This window comes from Mastigoproctus giganteus, chromosome 6 (genome assembly GCF_048544385.1).
Source record: "Mastigoproctus giganteus isolate SK-2022 chromosome 6, ASM4854438v1, whole genome shotgun sequence".
Classification (NCBI taxonomy): domain Eukaryota; kingdom Metazoa; phylum Arthropoda; class Arachnida; order Uropygi; family Thelyphonidae; genus Mastigoproctus; species Mastigoproctus giganteus.
The window spans coordinates 125,231,117-125,255,165 of record NC_143580.1 but is presented as its reverse complement, the minus strand read 5'-3'; the positions used below and the strand labels follow the sequence as shown (position 1 = coordinate 125,255,165).

General features: G+C 37.9%; 1 protein-coding gene across 1 annotated transcript; it reads right to left on the bottom strand.

Moving 5' to 3' along the window:
• Positions 1 to 2,370: 2,370 nt before the first annotated feature.
• On the bottom strand, positions 2,371 to 8,466 carry LOC150084563 (uncharacterized). The gene is made up of 3 exons (XM_090375319.1): positions 8,379 to 8,466; positions 3,437 to 4,127; positions 2,371 to 2,616 (listed from the first exon to the last, which is right to left on the bottom strand). The coding sequence occupies exons 2-3, from the start codon at positions 4,123 to 4,125 to the stop codon at positions 2,427 to 2,429; spliced, it is 879 nt and encodes a 292-aa protein (XP_090231445.1). The 5' UTR covers positions 4,126 to 4,127; positions 8,379 to 8,466; the 3' UTR covers positions 2,371 to 2,426.
• Positions 8,467 to 24,049: the final 15,583 nt, after the last annotated feature.

Here is a 24,049-nt window from a genome sequence, read left to right as displayed (position 1 = left end):
GACAGCCTCGGGTTAGATGACGGGTGATGCAGTGATATTTTGTTTTGATGTTGACCTTGCAGTTAGAGAAGTAGCTTTTGAGGCAGTGGTAGAAATTCCAAGTACAGTTAGAGACTCTGGCCCTCTGAAGAACGCCCGGCCACCACACTGTGTCAAAAGCTCCTTTGAAGTCAATGAAGATTGCCAGTACATAAGTTGCATCCGACTGTTCTGCAACTTTCAGGGTTTTAGAGCATCAATTGTGGAGCACCCTTGTTTGAATCCAAATTGAAGCGAGGATGCCAAACCACTGGCTTCATATCGGGGTTGGAAGCGGGAGAGCAGCAGTCTCTCAAAAACCTTGCCGAGAATGGGAAGCAGCGCAATCGGGCGATATGCCTTGGAGGTACCCTTAGGTAAGAGCCTCAGGTTAGCAGGCTTCCAACGTGATGGAAAGTTACCCTCATTCATACAGGTGTTGAAGAGCTGAAGAAGTATCATTGGAGCTATGGCCCAGAGACGTTGTAGTCTCGCCTTTAATAAAATCCAGACCAGGAGCTTTACTTTTTTGATTTTTTAATTGCTGCATCGACTTCTTCCTCTGTGAATGGTTCCTCCATATTGTCTGGCTGGAAGCTGGAATTTTGTACTGCTATCTTCCTGTGGATGTCAGTGTCGGCCTGATATATTAGTTCATCCAAAATCCGGTTGATTGTATCTTCCCAGTGTGTAGTCTCAGACGAGTCAGAGTGTATGACATCCGTGGATCCCAGCTTATTCTTCACGAGTTTGTGGACTAACTCGTGAGGAATAAGGATTCCAGTTCCCCTCAGTCTCGACAAGGGAATGCCAAGAGCTTTGCTTGGCAAGAATGAAATTTTTCAGTTTACTATTTGTAAACTAGAATCTTATTCTAAGTGAATACTGCATTTGTATATCTTAGAGTGAATCTTGGGCCGCTGCAGCGGAAATTTGAAAAAATATTAAAGGCCCGCCCTAGCAAATAATTACAATATGAAATGTTTAATATTGTATGAACACTGCGGGCTTTTAATATTTAAGTATCCGCTGTGGTGGACCTTAAGTCACTACCTTTCATTTATCCAAAATCAGTGTTACAACCACTAGTAGAATATTGCAGTGTAGCTATATCGAAATATCCTATAAAAATGATTAACTAAAAGTAACCCCCCAGAAAACACTTGAGACTCCCTGGGGGTCGCAACCCGCAGATTGGGAACCCTGGACCTTGTTGATGTACTTGACTGTTCAAAATGCCACACTAGTCTGCAAAGATTTCAGAGTAGCAGATGATGCAAGCTTATACATCAGCCAAACACTTCCAATTCACTCGCTCAGAAGTCTGTTCAGTTCTTCCTTGAATTTAAGCTATCAACTTCCACAAAGACGGATGGAAGTTTGTTCTATCAACCACTTGCTGCAACTCTTTCCTCAATTTATGCCAATTAACAATTCAGTGATCACTGAGTTAATATCCTTATTAACTAGTCTGCATGTTAACCATAATTATTCCTGATGGCAATGTTCCAGAAACGTGTGGGTACCAACTCGAAACAATTTCTTCGAGTATCCGAAGATCCCATTAGGATATTGGAGTCTCCTGCACTTTCGAAAAGCAACGAAACATCCTTCGAACAGAGGAATTCGGTTTTTCGAATGAGTCAATTACCACAATTTATACCATCAATCGATACTTCGCATATGTTAAATAAAAATTTAACTTTTGTTTCCTCTGTATTACAAAAAAGAATTACGAAATTTAGCGAAGTCGTTGCTCAAATAAAGAGCAACGAACTTTGCTCAAGTCAAATTGACAAGAGCACTTTCTTCTTGTCGGAATGAAAGAACTCATGAGAAAACATGCTTCTGTTGCCTTGTAGAAAGCATCTTGAGAAGATTCTTCTACTGAAGCTCACACCAGTTCGTTTTGATGTTATTCGAACATATTCTTCTATAAAGAATTATAGAAGATCGAATCATCTGCAAGTCTTTCATTAAGAAAGAAGCCGTGCGAGTGGTCAACTGAAGTTGACCAAGTACGTGCTTTTCGTTACCAGATTAAGCCCGTGACTTAAGTACAGTGCTGTATTTTCCCTATTTTGATCTGACTGTAGGCTTCCCAGACCATAACCTGAAAATTTATTTAATAAGCCAATAGATTTGGCTAACGTTGAATTTTCCGTTTTGGGTTATAATTGAAACCCAATGGAATTTAACCCTGTTTTAATTAAAGAGTAGTGATGCATACCCTCATTCTGTTTTATTTAGCTATTCGAGTATTGGTTTCTGCACAATTCTTAATTACATGTATGGCCGGTTCAATCTATTAAGACAGTGATAATAGCATTCAGACTGCAGGACTTCGAACAGGAACAACTTAGTTTTTATTAGTCAGAAAAGAATTACAATTGTTAAGCAAGCTTTTGTTATACAACGTTAGGTCCCAGGTTTTGCGGAATTCCTACCGCTGGAATAAAATCTCTTACCAGTTGATAGTTTTCTTCATCACAGCTAGGATATTTTCCCGCACAAGATCCTGCTCCGTATTGCAATCCATAACGGTAGACTTCGACATAACGTGCTCTTTGTGTACCCTGGGGAGCATCTGAAAGAGAGCTGAAAAGATAAAAACACTACAGTAAGTCACTGGAAGTAAGAGACATGAATGGTAAGTTCAAGCAATTTTTACTCTGAATTGAACCCATTAAGTTCTAATCTTGTTGTCTAACTAAGTTGGTGTAAAGGCAAGTTTCGAAAGCGAATTTTTAAAGGCAAATTGGCTGCACTTATACCAAGAATGACCGATTAGAAAAGCCTACTTATACTTTTCTTAACAAAGACGTTCCTTTCAAGTATAAGATTATTTAAGCAACGCAAGTTAATGATGCTCCAAATGCTTTATGGAAATGGGAGATGTGTCAAATAGCTAGTTTACGATAATTTGGCAGCAGTAATACTAAATTAGGAGTTCTGGTTTAACTGTGTTAATTAAGAAATTCTAGTTTAAGGAATAATCAAAGAAATTTTTCATACTTGGCCTTGCCAAAACACTGAATAATCAAGTGCCAAATGTTCTCTTGACATATTTGTATGAAAATGTCACCGTTTTAGTTTCTCTACTTAACAGAGAGAGATGCAGTATTTGGAGATGATATTGAAATCAGTACCAGTCAGATGGTTTGGCAAAGTGATGACTTACTGAACAATTAATTTAATTGATTAATGGTTGTGCAAATTAAGGACAGTGTCCTGTGCAATCGTGCACTGTCATATCTATTATTTACGGATCTTAGAATGGATCATGCATGCATTAAACAAACTCAAAGCAGGTATTTAGCGACTGAAATAGCATTCATGTCAACATTTCAGCAGTAACTAGATTCGTTAAAAATAAATTGAGTTTAGTACATTTCGGTAGAGTGTAGAAATAACTTACCTCATTATGCTATTCACATCTTGGCCAAATTCTCCTAATTGAGAAGGATCACCACCTACATTGCATATTAATCTGGAGATACATGAACTCTCATCCATTTCCTCGAGAAATCCAAAAAAGCTCTCTATTTCATCCTCTTTGTTCTGAGGCGGAGTGGCAACATAAGGAGAGTCAGCTGGTTTAATATTGTAGTTAAAGCCTGGATACGATTCTGCTTGAATATGACTTTTGGGACTGGAAATGAATTGTGGATTAAGGAAGTTCTGGTCTAATGAGTCTATTTTTGTGGGCTTGACAGGATAGAATGGAACTTTTCCCAACGTTGGAAATGCCGATTTCTGTGCAGGTTGCTGTTGGAAAGATTGACTTAAACCAAACTGATAAGCATAGGGGTAGGCATAAGGATACTGGAATCCATAGCTTGGAAAGTGGCTGAAAGATTGATCCAAGAACTTAGCGTCGTATGCGTTCTTTATGAAACTTGCCTTTTTCTTCTTTCCGAAGAAACCGAGAAAGAAGAGCAATTTAGCTCCCAGTGCTAATTTTACTCCTGCCAGTCCTAAGGCAGTTAGACTTCCAGGAATAGGGAGTGCTGCTAATGATGCTGAAATAGCACTCAGGTAGATTGAACTAGACAGCTGGAATTGGCCGATTAAGATAGATAACGATATTAGCAGAGCCAGATTCATTTCTGAAATAAAAAAGGAAAAGTTAGCTTGGTACTGATCTAGGTACGATTGATGTTGGACTTAATTAGGAATTAAGCAAATAAAGACACTGGATTTTTCATGGCAAGTGATGTTTAGTCTGTTCACAGAATTTTGTGAGGGATGTTCAAGAGTTAAGGAAACATTAGTCTACCGTATATGATATACCCGTAGTATTGATATTTCTCCTATAGCAATAGTTAAACTAAATTAACGCTAGAGAATTTCGGATAACAGTTGCTCAATAAGGACGTTCATTAGCAAGGAACGTTGCTTAGTTTAATGTTTAAGAATCTAGAAGTTCCAAATGAGCAGCGTCAGAATTTGGCAGGCATGAATTAAAGTCAAAGGAGAATTCCTTATAATACTTGTTATAAGCAATTTCAGCATTATTTATAATAATGCTAGTCAAATCAATGAGAAAGAAACGTAAGTAAAGTTCAGCCAGGTCGAACACCTTAAAATGGACAAGCTGAATTTAATTCCAGCCGAAAAACCTTGTTTAACTTCGCGCTGTCTAACAGGATTGTTGTTTATAGAGCTCTAGCTTCCAAAGAAGCTAGAGCTTACGTTTCATAATGCGCAGCGCTCCACTTCAGTGGTCTTAATAACATCCAGGTTTAGTGACACCTGCTTCTTCATGCTCAGCAAGCATTTCCAGCTTAGGTGGCTTAAGTCACCTTTGAAGATAAAGGCAGTTTTAAGACTGTCTCATTAACCGGTGCATTCGCCTGATGTTTACCTTCCATACTTATATGGCAACATGCTGCTCACTTTACGTATTCAGGTTTAAACTCATGAATCTTTAGAAGCATGCAAATAAAAATACGAAATATTGTATATTTAAGTGCGCAGATGGAACCTGATCTATTACTTCAGCCCTCAAGAAGGCTACAATATTCATAAATGTCGCGCTTCTTGCGATTTCCCAATTGGAATGGCTCTTTCGGATATATTCATCCTTTCGAATATGCTGTTCCTTTGCTATTGAACACGACAATCACTGATGGAACATTAACTTTCATGAAATGTATTGATAAGCTAGAATTCCTAGTGAAAGCTCAATGAGAAAGAATACTAATGACAAGCATTGGATTTAAGGAGAGTCTGGTAGTTTAAAACTAAGTGACCACTAAAGGGTTAACTGAATGTTAACCCTTCAGTGGTTACCACACTGTTCAATCCAACAATGGAATCTGTACAATAGATTAAGTATAATGCATAGGTTTCGATAACACTTGCTAATGACTTCCAGCACTACAACAGTAGTCATGTTACAAGTCTACGTCCATAAGTGGCAATAGAGATTTAACTTTTAAAATCTTAAAGCGTTGCCATAAGACTAGCCTTCAATCGAACAAGAGGCCCACTCTTGTCTATGAAAGATGTTAGAGAATCAGTAACATTATCTTGTCAGGATAGATATTTAGTAATAAAGCCTGAATAAGTTCTACGTATAGCGAATCTAATAATTTAGTGTTGATAGAATTATTTAAGTTAAGAATAACTTGCATTCCTTAGAATATTAAGACTAGGTTTCTTTTATATTTATCTGGAAATTATTACAATTGTGTACCTTTCACAATTAAATCCACAAAATCTTCGCACTCAGTGCGAAGTGCTTCTAATACCATTTCTTGTAACACTGACATTCAAATCATTTAACGCAGTGCTGTTAGCCATCAAGTTAACAGCATAAGGTTGGCCTAGTGAAGCTGCCAGGAAGTGGCTCCAGTCATTTACTGAGAGTGAATGACAGCTTCACTCAATTTCCATAATGAGATGGAACGAAGACTCAATTTAAGAGTATCAACTTAGTGACGAAGACTAAGTTGGTGGTTCTGAAATAGGAACTGAATATACAAAGGCCAAGTTATTCCTTGCATACAAACTTATCTAGTTGTTTTAGATGCCTCAATCATTAACACTTAGTCAGATTATTACCTTTTGCACTTTAGTATTGGCTGCTGCACTGGGTGACAGCTTACCATTAATTGTTCCTTCCATACAAGTGTTGGATATACACTTAGCAGATGAAGAAAGCATGAACATCTTGCTCTGCTATGGCGGCAAATTAACAGCATGAAGCTTCTCCCTTAAATCAGCTTATCGGAAGAGGTACTTGTTGATCAAATTTTTAGAGATCAGAGGAAAGTTTCTGAAATATCTTCTGCCGATGCGAAAGTCGGCAACTAACTACATTTAGGATATGCATCCTAAAACTAGATTAGACAGACTGAGGATGTATCAAAGGAATAAATTTCATTAGCTTGATACGATCCTCAAAAGGCGGAAGTGACCTAGATGTGCCGAATAACTAGGGAGATCGGATAAAATGAGCCGTTTTCTAAAGTTAAGACTAACGTTGATATGCAACACCACTAGCTTATAGAATGCCGACATGTTGGGAGGAGGCTACTAACATGTTTAGCCTAGTATTTTCTGTGGAATAAATTTCCACAAACGGAGGCTCTGCTCCTACTTGGACTTTAGGTTCCAGACATTCGTCGTTCCTAGCTCTATTGTATCTCGATTAATTCACGGAACCAACCCCTGCATTAAGCTTCAAATGATTCTATAAATTGATTTAACACTACCAAAGAGTTACCCAGTACGAATTTTCACATTAAGTGGCAAGAGCTAAATCAATTGCAGAAGTCTGCAAGACTCGTTGAATGCCATACGTAGTATTTATTTCACACGAATACTTGTTTTTGTGAGTAAAAACAGGTTAGTACGATTTCTTCTAGTGTCAAATGGAAGTCTCCTATTATTGTCACGCATTAGTACGGGAAGGTAGCAAGCTCACTACACCCCAGAACTGGGGTGTTGATTCACTGTAATGTCAAAATGAACTATTTCCTAAATTAGAAATAGGTTGGGCATGGCTCTAAGAATTATATTAGAGCCTTGGAATAATTAGACTTTTGCCCGCTTGCTCATACTCAAGGTGAGTAAATAGTAAGAGTTACTTGACCGTATGCAAAGAGAACCTTATCTCCACTGAAAGATAAGAGAAATGCTAACTTTAAATTGGGCAGACCAAACTCAAAACCAGGTCAGCTTGACTGACCGTAGGATTTTAAATCACATCAACTTGAGCTATGTGCTCAATATAGCTTATTTCTGTAAAGTATGGTCGATTTACTTGTTGCAGGAAGCATGAGTTTCCAGGAGGAAACTATTCTCACCCAAGACCAGCTAAATCAACATTGATTTCTCAAACTATTACTAGCTTAATAGGCGAGCAAGCTGGTTAGATACTGTTCATAACTATTAGAGTGATGATGCTATCTTAATTCAGTTCTTAAGAAAAGATAGAAGATTAAGTTTCTTCTAGCTTGTTATAGCTATGGCCTGCAATTCGAATTTAGAGAAAGGAATTACAACTGTTTATATAGTCTAGTACCATATTTACACCTGCTTTAAGTATATTGAATTTAGGTTGCATTATCAGGCCTACTGATTTAAACAAGTTAATCAAGCTGTTATAGGCAAGTAATTGGAATATCGAGAACTGCACGTCCCAGTCATGTTACTCAAGCAACATTTAACCTTATAAAAAAGGTTAAGTCTCAACTTTCAGAGATAGTAAAAAAATCATACAATCAGGAAGTTATTGTAGGGTTAGTTTAACTAACCCTAAAATTAGGGTATTTTTAAAATTAACCTATGGACTTCTTTCACACTTCCAATTACTGTTAAAGCAAGGGACTTTAAACAATAGAAGGCAAGCTTATAGAAAAAACCGCGCCAATGCTGAAATTTAAGACTCGCTTTCAAGACTTCCATACCATTGAACAAATTAGCTGTTCACTTTATGCGCCGAGCTGCTGATCAAGTTAGCTAGAGCTAGTTCGAAGGGTTTTATGAAGCTGTCGCTGCTTTAATGAGTCGGGTATTGAATTGTATCCGAATTCGTAGAAGCCCGAAAAGAACTAGTTGTCGGCATACGAAGCAAACACTTCTGCGATAAAATCAGGACTCACTTATCCTATAATAATTTATAAACTAATCGCTTTATGAAGCGTCTATATAAATTCGGTTCTATTCTTAGAAGAAATAGATTAAAGTGAAACCAACCATCAGAATTAAGTTACTTGATATCTTATCAAGATAATAAGAATAAAGCTGTAAGACTCGCTTATTACCCTACACATTATTTTTTGACTAAGTAGATAAAAATAAGAAAGCATACCTATCAATTGACGCAAAAAATTCATAAACATACTTACCGCCGAACTTCTTTAACGATTCAATCCCAACAAGCGAAATAGAAGATTTGACAATAAATGCTTTCACCGCCGTATTTAAATACCCTGTGGTAAGATTCAACAACCAATGGATGAACATGATTATTCACGTGGTATATATTCCACCCACCCCTACCGAGATACGATTTGCATTTCATTTCATAGTTTATTAAAGGGATTTTGGTGAAATGTATTTCATTAATCACTGAACTAATTTTTATATATATTCTCGAAATATTCGATTCCAGTAAATTCCGTTTTTTCTCTTTATATTAACGGAACAATTTGGGATCTGTTTACCTATGATTTATCACCAAATATTAACATTAATATTTTTATTTATTTATTTATTTATTCATTCAGTTGGAAATCATAATATCACCCCCCGACAGCAAAGTATTAGTGGTGTTTACATTAGTGACAAGTCAGTAATAGCAATAATGATTACAAGACTGAAGAGATAAATAATTAGTGTATGACAATAATAAAACAGGAGAATTATGAAGTTATGGGAATAAATAAAATAAATATATAACAACAAGAGTAAATTAGATCAAATTAATCTGTATAAATGAACAGAAATTGATCAATGCTATCAGCAGGAAAAAGTTTGAGGTCTATTTTGAACTTCATCGTAAAAAGTGACCATTGGCAAATCCCAGGCAGAAAACAGCATTCCGAATTGGCCGTGTCAGGGGTTTCTGGTTTTTAGAGATAATCAGACCAGTTTCTGGAATCACTCGTGCTGCGTCAGAATTGAACCACGGAGAAGGCTTCAGTTAGAATTTGTTTTCTGTATTTCGTTTCAAAACATATTTTACTTAGGTATATTTCAAGGATGTTGCAAAAATTGATGGTATTGGAGAGGAACATGTATAAAATACGTGCTAGTCTTTGAAGGGAATTTCTGTAGAGAATAAAGTTGTAATTTTGGTCTCTTCCTCTCTTCCTGCTGCCTAGAATGTTGTCAATATGAAGGGCATCCAAAGCGTGTGTGTCAACAACTGACTAAGGGTTATAATATTCCATTTAACGATGAGTTGTTTCCACGGTGGAACGTTCAGGTTTCAGAACAGTATCACCTTGGAGATTGTGAAGGGCTTCCTTGTGGCCCAGTTCAACCATCGCAGGTACCAGCATTCTAATCCAAGACGGCCTTTTGAAGTAGAAAGACAGGGCAGATTACCAAATCACTGATGCAAACATGATGACTGGGACATGCATCTCTGGACGTAATGAACGATTAGGCTTGCATTACAAAAACCAGTGAGCTCTTGCCGAACAGCCCACAGGGCAGCGAAGTACTTGCTTCTGGAGTCCATGAAGTGAGGGAGGAAAGTGAGGTTTTGGTCCCATGTTAACCCGAGATTTTTGTGATGAGAAACCTTCCTGATTTCAGATCCATTGAAATGGCAGGAATTTGGTTCTTTATTTTCTTTTTAGTGAAAGTGACTTATTAAATGGGCAGAGTTTAGATCTCCTGAAGTCACGAATAGTTTCGAATCATCCGCACAGGACAGGAAGTCTTGGTTAACAGAAAGAAAGGGTTACAGTGCAACCGCAAATAGTGTTGAGGAGAGGACACCCTTCGAAATGGTAAAACTTATGCTGAAATACTGATTGGCGACTAGCATGTCAAGGTTGAAGGACTGATGCCAGGACTTTCAAGAGATAGTAATAGTAATAGAGGCATGTGATGCAAGAAAGCAAGCGTATGTGCTTCTGTAGCATCAGCCAAAAAAAAAAAAAAAATTCACACAACCATTTCCTATAAAAGTTTGTTCACTTCCTCCTTGAATTTATTCAACCTATCAACTTCCACTACGACAGCTGCAAGTTTGTTCCAGTAATTAACCACCCGCTGGCTAAAGGAAAATTTCCGCACATCTATTCTACAGCTGTCTTTCCTCAATTTGAATTTATGTCCCCTTAGGTTCGTAATCTGAGTAAGCGGAAGAATCCCATCAGAATTCAGCGTGCTCAACCCATCCAAGACCTTATACACCTCAATTAGATCACCTCGCAGGTGCCTAGTCTCCAGCCGCTGCAATTTTCAGAACTTAAGCCTGTGACAATAGCCTTAGTGGCTATTGTTAGAGGCTTAAGTTCTAACAATAATATTCTTAAATACAACAGCCTTAGTATAAGGCTATTGTTAGACCACACTTGGAATACTGTGTTCAGGTATGGAGATCGCACCTAAAGAAAGGCATTGTTCTTCTTGAAAGGGTCCAGAAACGGGTAACTCGCCTGGTGAGATCGGCAAAAGGGCGTCCATGTGAGGAAAGACTTCGAAATGTGGGTTGCAGAGCTTAAAAACTAGGCACCTTACAGGAGACTTGATTGAGTTGTTTAAGGCTCTGAGAGGCAAAACGAATGAGGACTAAATTTTTACAGTTATAAATGATTCTAGAACTATGGGCCATAATTTCAAGATACGGGGGGGGGAGAGGTTTAGACTGGATTGCAGGAAGTTTGATTTTAGCCAGCAAGTTATAAATTACTGGAATAAGTTACATACATGGGTGGTAGCGGCTGACAGTTTGGGGAAATTCAAAGATCAGCTGAATTACCTGCGGGAGGAGGGAAACGCTTAGGTTTTCCGTTTCCTTTTCTCTTAGTTATCAGTCATTATTTTTTTTCTTATTATTATTATTTTATTCTTATTATTTTATTTTATTTATTATTTGTTATTATTATTAAATATATTTTTATTATTTATTATTTATTATTTATTATTATTTTATTATTATTATTTTATTATTATTTATTATTTATTATTATTATTATTATTATTATTATTATTATATATTTTTTTTTTTTTGGCTGGTCCAGCATAAGCCAAAGGCTTCCTTGCACCATGTGGTTATTGCTAATACTAATATTCTCTTGATAAGAGGACCCCTTCGTTCCCCTCACCGATCTTGGTGCCCTTCTCTGTACACGCTCAAGCAAATCTACATCCTTCCTAAAATGAAGGATGTGCGCAATACTCAAAGCGTGGTCTGACCACTGCTAAGGGATAATCACCTTTTTCCTACTAGCAAAATTCCTATATATCATTGACAAAATCCCATGGCCTGCTATGGCAGCCTATGTGCATTGTTCAGAAAACTTCATATCTGACTGCACAATCACTCCCAGGTCTTTTTCATTTTCTACCACCTTAAGTGTAGTACCACACAGTTGGTACGTTCCTCTGGGGTTACTTCTACCCATATGCAGTACTTTGCATTTGTCAAAGTTAAACTTCAGTTGCCATGTCTCAGCCCATCTGCCCAAACTTTCTAGATTCTCTTCCAGTAGCACACTGCCATTACTATCATTAACAACCCTGCCAACCTTTATATCACTGCAAACTTCGACACTAAACCTGATATACCTTTATCAATATCATTGATAAATATACAAAACAACAGTGGGCCCAACACTGAACCCTGTGGGACTCCACTAATAACATTAGTCCACGAAGAGCAGCGTCCATTGATTACCACTCTCTGTCTTCTTCCACTCAACCACCCTTTTATCCATTGTAGCAACTTACCCTTAATATCATTCTGCTCCAATTTGTACAGCAATCTTCCGTGTGCAACAGTATCAAAAGCTTTCCTGAAATCTACGTATATGATATCAAAATTATTTTTTGGCCTCCAGTTCCTTCGTAACGACATCATAATAACCAATCAAATTTGTCAGACAAGACTTTCCCTTAACAAACCCATGCTGTGTCTGAATTATTGCTGCAGTCTTGTCTAGATGATCCTGCAATGCATCTTTAACCAGTGACTCCATTATTTTACCCGGAACAGAAGTTAAACTAACTGGTCTGTAATTACTTGTGTCGCCCTTTGATCCTCCTTTGCGAACTGGGGACACATTTGCACACCTCCAGTGTGTGGGGACTTCCCCTGAGTCCAAGGACGCTCTTATAATTATGGCTAATGGTTTTCTTACTTCTTTTGCCGCCTCCTTTAATATAGCTGGATAGATCCCATCCACCCCAGGAGCCTTTCTTATGTTTAACTTCAACAATTTCTCCTCCACTTTGCTCTCAGTAATTACAAAATCATTAAGCACCCTGTTACAGTGAAAAACCTCTGGCATTTTCCTCCCTTCATAATTCCTCATATGTGGATGTAAATGCAAAATTCTGATTCAGTTTTTTGGCTATCTGAGCAGGATCATCAATAGTCGAATCATCGATATCAAATGGACAAATCTGCTTCATCCCGTTCCTTTTAGAGTTTATATAAGTAGTCTTTGCTGTTTTTCTTAGCATCCTTTGCGAAAGATTTCTGGAAATCTGGCTTTGCTTGCCTAATCTCCTTTATGACTCGATTACAGACTAGCTTATATCTGTCATAGGCTTCTGTGTCGCTTGATAATATATATGCATCCCATGCAATTTTCTTCTTTGTCACAAGTCTCATTAGTTCATCTGACAACCATTTAGGCCTAAACCTTGAACAATATTTCTTAATCGGCACGAAAAGCCTAGTAGCTTCCACGATTAATTCATTGAATGCTTCCCACTTAGAATTTGCTGTTGGTAACATCATCAGTTGGTCCCACTGAACAGAATTTAAAAACTGTCTGAGACCACTGTATTCACCTTTACAGAAGCAAAAACCCTTTCCTTTACCCCTGATGGTAATTATATCTTTAAGATTGACGGTGATATTAAAATAGGATTCCAGAATATGTAGGAGGGCGGGGATGGATATATGATCATATGCTGCCTTTATATCAAGAAACAAAATACCGAGTTGCGACTTGCAGTTGAATGCCCTTTGCATCCTGAAAAGGGTGGCTAGGAGGTTGGTGGTAGCGGATCTTCCACTAATCACTAAATGTAGATAGGGAGGTCTACGGTTAAAGCAGTGATCTATTATTGCTGTGTGAATGACTTTTTCAAATATTTTCAGTATTGAGCATTCTATTGGGATGTGCTGAAAATCATTTGGACCCTTTGGAGTTTTAATTTTTGGGATTGGTTTAACAAAGTAACTGTTTCAGATTCTAGGGATCGTAGCAGTTTTGAGGATTTCCTGAAAAATGTCTAAGAGAGTATCAATTAAAAGCTAAACGCTTGCACTTGATCATGATATGGGAAATCCATCCGGGCACATTGACGCTTTACTGGGGATCTTGTTAATTACTGCGATGAGATGATCTCTCGAGATAGTAACTGCTGATAGGGCAGGTCTATTAGTGAGTTGAATATACGGTAGAGATCGTTGGTCATCATCACGCGAGCTCACCGAATGTATTGTCAGCCCACTCAGAGAAGGTATGTTCGTCAAGAACAGTATTGGAATATTTGGAATGTACCCGCTTGGCTTGTGAAAGACGATTGAAAATCATACGAGAGTAAGCTTGTCTTTTCAGTCTGACGAAGTGGGCTCTCTCTTTCTTAAAGCCGATGTGATCTGCTGTCTATTTAGTTTTTCTCCATTTTCTGAAGGCTAATTGTCCACATTCCTTTCGTGCATAGCTAGATGATTTAGATTTCTTCATGCTATTAGGCTAAATGAAAAATTTGAGACACTTATTTTCAAGCCCTAAGGATACTTAAAAGAGTATATCTGTACTTGGCCTGAACGGAGTAGGAATTTGACGCGGGGAATTCCTAAGGGATTTGATTAAATTATCCCGGCTTCCGAGTCGTAACTAAGAAGTCTATTGTTCCTGAATTCTAGCAAGCAGCAGTAACATTATTAGCCGCCTAATAGTAAATTTGAAAGCTAAACGCTTGCACTGTACGGTACCTGTTACTTGTGTAATGAAATGGGAAGCATCAACGTGCAGCTTACACTTCCTGGATTCTGTGGATGCGAAATAAGGGCCAATTTGTTGAAGCTAATAGTAAAACATTTTAACTAAACTGGGAGCACAGAAACATGCGACCTGACGCGTTAGACTTATACAGACACCCATTTAATTGAAAGACATTTGCTAATAATTAGTTACATTTATTTTCAGCAAAAAATATTATCTAATATAAAGAATTGTTAATGACATTGTTGCATAACGATTAAAAATTAAGTTAGGTTATACAGAATAAGCGTTACTTCTTCTTCTTCTTCTTCTTCTTCTTATTATTATTATTAGCTACACGGTGCACGGAAGCCTGAGGCTTATGTTGGGGCCTGAGGCTTAGACTTAGATCAGGTCGATTTAGGATTTGGCGCTGAGGCAACAAAGAGGCGTCATTATATCGGTGTCTGTAAACTGCGAGTATTCTATGTCGCCCAATAAGTACTGGCTTCGATAAAAGCATTAAAACTGCAAAATAATGCAAGGAAGAGAAGCGTAGATAACATTGCCATAAAAAAAGATCCTCTAGTTTTATTTATTCTTAGCAGGCAACTGTTTTTTTTATATTTCTAATGCACATTTACTTGCTAAGCGGTTTCAAAGCAGTGAATATTACAGATTTTCTTCTGCACTAACAATATTTTAAATTGCAAACTAATCTGAAGGAGAGCAGCGAGTATTTTAGAGTATATTGAATCAAAATTTATGTGAAGAGCAAAATCAACGTTCACTCATCGGATTCGCTACATAGCACGCTGTTTATAACAATCTGAGCGGTACCACAGTGGTATCGTCACCGTTCTCACACAACGTTACATAATGGATATATTGAAGAAATTCTGGGTGAGGCCAATAAAATAACTTTTTGTTTGTAGTAACAATTGTGTTGGCCTGGAGCAGTCTACCAAGACAGTCAAGTTTGTATAGGTTAAAAAAGCAGGTGATGATGCGAACTCTCCATCGTGATTTCATTGGGTGCATCATTACAAAATACCAGGACTCCCCGACTTACGTAATCCTGGACTTACTGAAATTCGACTTTACGTAAAAAACTTACGTAAAGTATTTGCCGGCCGGTGGAAACGTATTCTGCATCCCGTAGGAATAAATGCAGGTATCATGAAAATATCGTAATGTGAACCCAAACACACTGGTTTTTTTTTTTTTTTTTTTTTGTAATTCATTCTAAGTCTTTGGAAGTTGAAAATTTCGTTATATATTTATCTCTCTAAAAGGTCATTTTTATAATGGAAATTGCACTACACTTTCATCGTTACATATGGTCCTTGAGGTTGTCACAGAGATTCTCTCAGATATGCCAGACAAGCTATACTTGCTACCTGAGAGTCTAAAACGCTGATGGAACTGATATTCGGGTGACAAGTCAAGTAGATCCAATTTCGGCGAAGTCCGGATGGCCTGTGACAGCCAAATCCTCTGCTTGCACCTTCACGATGGTGGGACTGTTAGTAATCCTGGGTATAACCCCCATGCACAAGCACACTCTGTGAATCAACGTAAGCAGGGATCGAAATGTGGCTCCCACACCATATGGAGGAATTCCGCCCCTTTTTGTTACCAGGCAATATTATGTGGTAGATGTGTCTCTCATCAACCGGTGTAGTACCACCACTTTGCTTATTGGAGGCTTGAAGTGGAGGTACCCATGTATAGTCTCCAGAGCTAAGTTCCGGTCAAGTTCCAGAGCTAAGTTCCTTCCCCATCTCTTCCATCATGCAGTATGACTGATAACGTTTGAGGTTATGATGGACTTCATGGCGAGACCAATATTCCTTACATTTCGAGGGTATAGCTCTAAAACAGTGTTCGCAGGCCGGTCGCTAGTTAGTACACCGGACCGAACCTATTGGTAAGTGTTTAGGAGGCGTCCGGATCAGCTGTGTATAATCTTGCTACCTCTACTCTGCCAGTGATTGGAAGGAGTCCGCATAGTGTGTATGCGGGGGGCATTGTAGAGGCCACGTTATGTCAAGGATCTGGGTATAGTCTTACCATGTGTACGCCATATCCAAAAATTTCATTACTTCATACAGCTTTCCCCCTTACTATTGAATACACCATGAATTGTCAAAGTAATAGAGTAAGCTAACTGCGAAAAGATCTAAACCTCCCAAATACTACCTAGTTCATTTCACAAATATGCGTGGTCTTAATTCTAATCTCAACGATGTCCATTTCCACTTGCAGTCTGCCAAACCCCATACACTTTTTCTGATAGAATCTCAGTTATCGGTTGATTCAACTACGGCTCAACTCCAGCAGATGCCCAAATTATTCGCTGTATGATTGCTTTCGCCTCAAAGGTGGTACTTCTGCATATGTCCGTTCCTATATTCCTTGTCAAAGACTTGGTAATTTGGAATCTCCTCTTTTCGATCTTCTCTAGCTTAAAATCTTTTTATCTCATTGTGTCAAATTCACCTGTTGTCTCTACCGCTCTCCCAACTAATCACTTGGAGCTCTTTGGCTTCCTCTCTTTGCAACTTGACTTTCTCCAGTCCAACTTTCCTAACAGTGAGGTAATTTTCTTTGGTGAATTTAATGTTCACAACTCCAGTTGGCTTCCATTTTCTAGTCACAACAACCCAACTGGTCGAGATGCTCAGGGTTTTGTAATTACTAATGACATTGCACAGATTTTTCATTTACCTAAAAGAATACCGGACAATCCCAAACCATACAGCCAACACGCTTGATCTTTTTCTCACAAACAACCCCTCTAAGTACACTGTGGAAGTGAGTGGTCCTTTAGGCACCTCAGGTCACAACTTGGTGATTGTCTCTTCTCCAATGAAGCCTTTATCTCATGGCTATTCTCAACCTCGTATTATTTGGCATTACAAGAATGCAAAATGGGATGACCTACGAGATTTATTTTCATCTTTTCCTTGGTCGGATTACTGTTTCAAAACTTCTGATGTCAACGTTTGCTCAGATCGTGTCAGTGAAATTGTTCTTGCAGGAATGGAATCCTTTATCGCACACGCCACTTTAAAATCTCGTCCTTTATCTAAACCTTGGTTTTCCAATAAATGTGCTAAGGTTACTCAAGAGAAGAATGTTGGATATTGTAATTGGCTTGTTTCCAATTCTTCAGTTTCATTTTCTGCCTACACCAAAGCTCGCAACAATTGTAAAGCAATCCTTAATCAGTCCACACTAGATTTTGAACAGGCTAAGAGTAGAAAACTTGCTTCTTGCCCTCATGGTAGCCGAGCATTCTGGTCTCTTGCTAAAGCTATTGGCCGCAACTTTTGCCCATCTCTGCTCCCACCTCTGTCCAAACCAAATGGTTCTTTCTCACTTTAGCCAAGGATAAAGCTGACCTGCTAGCATCCCATTTTTCTTCCAACTCATGTATTAATGATCTTGGTAAAACACTTCCCACCATTCCCAACACGCTCCATTCAATGCCTCCTGTGGTCTTCCGTCAAAAGGATGTCAGATGGATTTTCACGAATCTTGATGCTAAGAAAGCTCCTGGTTCTGATGGTATGTCTTCACTTATTCTCAAAATTTGTCCTTCTGAACTTACTCCTGTTCTTTGCCGCCTTTTTTCACTTTTTTATTCCAAATGTGTTTTTCTTTCTGCTTGGAAATTTGCTCATAATCAGCCAGTTCCTAAAAAGGGTGACAAATCCCTCCCATCCAATTATCGTCCCATTGCAATTACTTCTACTCTTTCTAAAGTAATGGAGAAATCAATTAACCGCCAACTCTTAAACTACCTAGAAACCTTCCGTCTGATCAACGATCGCCAGTATGGATTCCGTCAGTACCGATCCACTGGTGATATTCTGCTTATGTTACCCATTTTTGAACAAATTCAATGGAAATGTTTCGTGAAACACAAGCAGTTGCTCTTGACATCTGAAATGCTTTCGATCGTGTTTAACATAAAGGTCTTTTAAACAAGCTATCATCTTATGGTTTGCCAACTTTTTTTTATAATTGGTTATCCAGTTGTCTCTCTGATCACTCACTGAGGTTGATGGCTAGTAGTTAATGTTGTGATGTAGTCGAGCCATTCTATCGGATTAAGTTATTGAGGGAATTCATCATGCCTGAACTTAAACGATGCCTTCCCCAATCTTGCCTAATTTCATGCTGCTGAACACGAAAATCACATTAAAATTTGTCGATTAACTCTTGTTTTTGAATTACAGTTGGGGTTTCATATTAACGAATTATTACTAAAAAAAAAAAAAAAAAAAATCAAGCTATTATATTTAAGGCCACCCGTAATTTTTTACGTGCAGCCATTTATTTATTGTGTCTAATTCTCTGGTCGATTTGCCTGTTTTGCTAGACGAAAAAAACCCAGTTTCTGGGGAAACTGAGGTTTTCCTGCTGATCCGCTTTGGTTCAAGAAGGTTGTGAAGATGGTAGCAGCTCGAGATCACGCTCTTTTTCAAACAGCATTTCCAAATGAGGATGTAAGTCAAATGCCGTCGTGTAACAGCTGTCGTCGTTCTCTCAAGAACAAAGTGATTAGTACTGTATCGATGTCAAATATCTGATGCCACAGCACTTGCCGAAATTAGAATTGTTAACGGCACGTCTCATATCTCCGAGGTTCCCATGCAGATTCGTCGCCTGCGGCATCCGTACGGGTTCCTCGGCCAAGTGATAAATGCTCACCTCTTTAGGTGAGCATTTATCATTTTAAGTGAAACTTTAAGTTTCACTTAACTTCCGCTATGCGTGCTCCGTACACACAAGTTTTTTTTTTTTTTTTTTAATAACAGTTAGTCGATCTTAGGAAAGGGGCAGCATTGTTTCTACCAGAAAATCACATTTTTCGTCCAGTAAACTTATGATGAGCCTACGACCCTACAACAACCAACTGATGAGCCTAAGACCGTACAACAACCAACCAAGCTGTAACGTACGCAGATGCGTCTGACCTGCATGCCGTACTAGCCGTCAACGCGTACATTTATGTATATTTTATTCATGTTCTACGGGATATTGATGTAACCGAGGTATAACCCATGAAGCACATTGTTTTCATCACTGTTACGCAAAAAAAAAAAAAATAAAAATCTTGAACTCGCTCTAAATCGTGAAGTAACTTTTCCGTATTGGGCGATATATATTTTCTTCTCTTGTAGAAAATACTTCTTTCCTTTTATTATATTGAGGCCACCATAGCCAGGCGCGCGGGTGCATAAGTACACGTGCCTCGAGTGACCGGGGTTCAAGCCCATGACTGCTGAATACGGCACTGTTTCTTGTATTCCGTCTATCTTGTGAACTCCTCTGACCGTTTGGTCGTCCCGGACTATACACAGAAGTTAAACTGAGACAAAGTTGTAGTAGGTTCCTTCGAAGTAAGAAAATCCACTGGGTAAAATTTTGGTTGAAGGACATGCAAGTGCGTTATCTAACAACGCGCAATGTTTACATTTAATATTTCCTTTTAATGGCTTCTTTTAAGAGTGCTTACAAAACTATTCAAAAAAAAAAAAAAAAAAAAAACACACCGAAAATTTATCACTAAATTCTCGTTATGATACATCTCCGTTTTGCATATAAAGTATGCTGCATGAAAAAAAAATCACTCCAATATAGTAGAAAGAAATCCTTGACGCATGAAGACATTCGCTATCTGCTTTCTCATATCTTTCACCCATATAATTTGTGGCACCGACTGTTTAAGTGGGCAACGAGTTTCTTAAATACATTTTTATATAAAGGTGAACCAGTCTCGGAATAGTGTTGACCAGCCCTTAGAAATTCTCTGCTGTAATGACATTTTTATTGTATTTCATGTCGTATATGGTTTTTGTTTAACGTGTAGTTGTCTGTTGTTGTAGCTAATTTAGTTGAAAGCACATTAGATGCATGTTATGTTGGCGAAAGTAATTTGAATCCACGAATAAAAGGCTCACTCCGAATTGACTTTCAAAGCCAATAACTTTGATAGTTCTGTCTTACTAACTGGGTGTAAGCTTGACTGTCGGTTCTTCTCAACCGAAACCCAAACTGGATAAGTTTTATTCTCCTCTTGACGTTTGCGTTATATAACTTATTACCTTATAATGCAAGAGTCACCACTTCTTAACCTAATACACGATGCAGTCTTCGCTAAACGTTTTCTAATAAGTTTAATTAAGCGCGAGACTTTTGGATAGCAAATTCTAACACCAAGAGAACGATGAAGGTTGTCAATTTTATCAGCACTCCAGTTTCGACAGCTCACCTGAAGTTACCACAGTTCACTGGCGAAGGCTGATACTGAATTCTAAAGCGTGAGATTGATGCTTGCATAGTGTCTGACAGACACCACTTTAATTTTCTAAACGTTGAAATAAAATCAAATCCTCCAGTGTACTTTTGCCCACCAACATTAACTGTATTTTGTGTTCATTTTGATATACTATGAATTACGAGACAGTTTAGCGTTTAACAGACGCCAGGTGAGCAACAGCGTCTATCTTCTAGAGAAATGCTATTCCCATGTGGTGTATGCGAGATATCAGCGAAGAGTGTCTAACCTTGCTGTAATGATTAAATTTCGTCGTCTAAGCTCGAAGAGCTGACAAAAACAGACGTTTGAGTGTCTGACAGACGCAAAGCGATAATCAGAGGTTCAATCTGATAAAGGTCACACAATAAAAGTCTGACCTTTATCTGACTGATAAAGGTCACTGACCTTTATATTATAAAAAAGGTAAAACTGATTTTTCTCAATTATTTTCAATTGGGCTTAGCATATCATAGCACGCCGTTATAAATTCAGCAAAAAAACTAAATTAATTTTTTTATAATTAAAACAATGCAAGGGGTAGAGTTAAATAGACACCACGCGAGTGTCTTGCTTACAATTGAAGGTGCGAGTGAGTGAAGGTTAAGTCTCTGCTCTGACAGTGGACTGTCAGAACAGAGTTTAAACAAAATTATTTTAGTTTGTGTGGCGGGGGAAAAGTCTCAGGAACAAATCAATATCAAATTTTTACTCTAATTTAATTTACTCTACCCCAAAGCAGAACTTTGGGAGGTTAGAAAATACAAGCAAGCTATCCTCATCTTGCTCCTGGTTTTACCCAGTTATTTCCAAGAGTCATGAAATTTAAGCAGAAGGCTAGATAAGTTTTATGAATAACTGAATATTCAAATACTAATGCAGCCTTGTGGCTCAGACCAAAAACCAAGAAAATTCCGAGGTGACTTTTATAATTTATTCCTTTCTGCAATTCTGTTTTCCGCTAGTAGAACAACAAAATTTGACAATGCACGGGACAAGATGTAGGCGTATCACTGGGAGGAGGAGGATATCTGCTACAGCAATGGCTTGAATCTCATTCCTTTACAGGTGTCACTGAGCTAACGAATGGTTAGCTGATCCCAAGAAAATTATGGCAGTAATTTGAATAGAAAAATTATTTTTTTTTAATCAAAGTTACTCAGTTCTAACATAACCTCGCCTATTCTTTCATAAAAAAAAAAACTCGCTAAGTTACCATATGAACTAAATTCATCACAAGCAACAACTCGATATTCAGTGATGCGGAATTGAACATTCGACTGACTCGCACAGTATTAAGAATATTGGCCAAGGTATTGCCATACTTTGCTAGTAATTTATTTCATAAATATCTGCTCCCCAGAAGTGGTTTAAAAGAACTTAAGTATTACCTTCAAGATGGAGAAAAAAAAATTGCTTTGTCTAATCAAGAGAAGAGGAAAAGCTTGAACTAAGAAGTGGAAATTTATTTAAAAAAAGTGTATAGTTTAAAAAAAAAAAAAATTAAATTAGCAGAGTTTTGTATTCCCATGGATTTCGATTGAGCTTTTCCACATTTGACTAACTGGAGAAGCTATCCGTAGTCGTACTGGTGAAGAGCAAATTAAAGACTGCTGCCGAACTTCTGATTTGTGTATAGAAGCGATCATCACACATAGGATATGCTCGTTGACAAGATTGGACTCCGTTTTCTTTGCCGAACCTCAATGCGACTTGATAACGATGCGCCTTACTGTCTATCGGCAGATTTTCCAGAGACCTGAAAATAAATTCAGAATGAGGTTTGGTTAAAAAAAAAAAAAAAAACTGTTAAAACATACATGAACCAAAGAATTTAATTTTAATGAATCAGATTGGCACCGAGTAATATACAGACCCATTAAAATGGAATATCGCATTAAATAAGATTATGGCAGTATTGAGCACTGGCGAAGAACGGACACAGATCGTCCAAGGATACCAGTGTCAGACATTTAGTGGCGCCTGTTGGCACTGAAGTCAATTTGAAGCATCTGTAGAGATTCAAGTAGGCGCCAGCTCAGATGCTAGATTTTTTTATGTACATGGTGGCGCAAAGGAGAACCCTACTATTCAGTCACTAGAATTATTTACGTATACAGAATCACTGTCAAAAGCATATACTGCACTATGATAAACAGAGCAATTAAGCAGATACCTTGTTGCTGTACGTTTGTAGCAAAATACTGCATAAACAGCAAGTGCATTTACCAACGGCAAAGCGAGTCATTCTAGGCAGATTTGGAGCCAAAAATTCTTTACTGAATAGTGTTCTGTTTAAGATTCTCTTGGGCGTGTTACTGAAGTAGCAGTAATCCGAAGTCTAAATATATCATCACTATCCTAACATCTACTTGTACCTGCGCAATATTCCTCTATCCTATCAATTTTAATCTTTTGATCCTTAATCATATCCTCCGTATGATAAATCAAACATTGATGATGTATTACCGCCCCGGCCCCGAAGTGGCGGATATCCACTATCTAGAGCTCAATTAAACTTTAAAGGCAAACTTCTATAAATTGTGATTCTTGTTCCAGCCAAATTTAAAAAAAAAAAAAAAAACACCACACACACCTCTAAACATTTAATATTCATCAATATATTTTTGTATTTTATACAACTATAAACTCTAAAATCAATATAAAAAAAAAAAACTCTAAACGGCAAAATTCAATATAATTTTGTACTTTTTTTTCAAAATTTCCTTTTTATACAACTATACAATCAATAAACTCAAAGCCCAACAAATCAACTCCTTAAAAACATAATTTACAGGAACAATTGCAAAAAGAGCCAATCTTAGGTCCTCGTAAATGGAGCACTCAAAAAGGACGTGAGGAGTCTTCCGGTTGCTCGCATCGTCAGGAGACTGTATTAGAAAATCTGAATTGGTGGAGTTTTGCGTTAAGTGGGCCATGTCCAGTTAGCATACAGGAAGTAAACAGTGAGGGTGAAAGTTATTTTCTGGTGGATGACGAAAGTAGTGCAGTTACGTCAGGAACGAATTTTTTGGTAATAGCTCCTTTTTCGATAAAATTCCATCTATTCTGACAGGTGTTGACTAACAAATTCCAGCATCGGATTCGTTCAGTTTTTGGATCAGCCTGAGAATTGGCAATGAATTCCTAAAGTTCTGTAGAAATGCCTCGGCGGATGTAAAAACAAAGACCTCTAAACACAACATGCAGGTCAAGTGGTATGGTGCCCGCAAGAACCTGTAGAGCTGGAGTTGATGCTATTTTTGGCAACGTCTTTGCCCGGCAGATGTCACTGATTGCAAATCGTCAACAAACTAACTCCAACTAAACTTCTTTCTTTGTTATATACAGTATATAAATGCACTGCGAGAACATTTTCCCCCTCTTCTGTCTTTTATTTATCTATTATATATATTTCCCATCTTCATCCTCTTTTTTTCTCTTTCCTTTTCCCTTCTTATTATAAATACACCACGGAACATTTTTTTAAATGTTTTTTAATCCTCTGGAGTGGGCCCCAGGAGGAATCTGGCTCACCTTTTGGCAACATCAGGTGGGTCAGAGT

Coding starts and splice junctions, on each gene's coding strand:
- LOC150084563 (XM_090375319.1), bottom strand. CDS start 4,125: ATGAATCTGGCTCTGCTAATATCGTTATCTATCTTAATCGGCCAATTC. Junction 2,617..3,436: donor GATGTGAATAGCATAATGAG/GTAAGTTATTTC, acceptor TTATCTTTTCAG/CTCTCTTTCAGATGCTCCCC.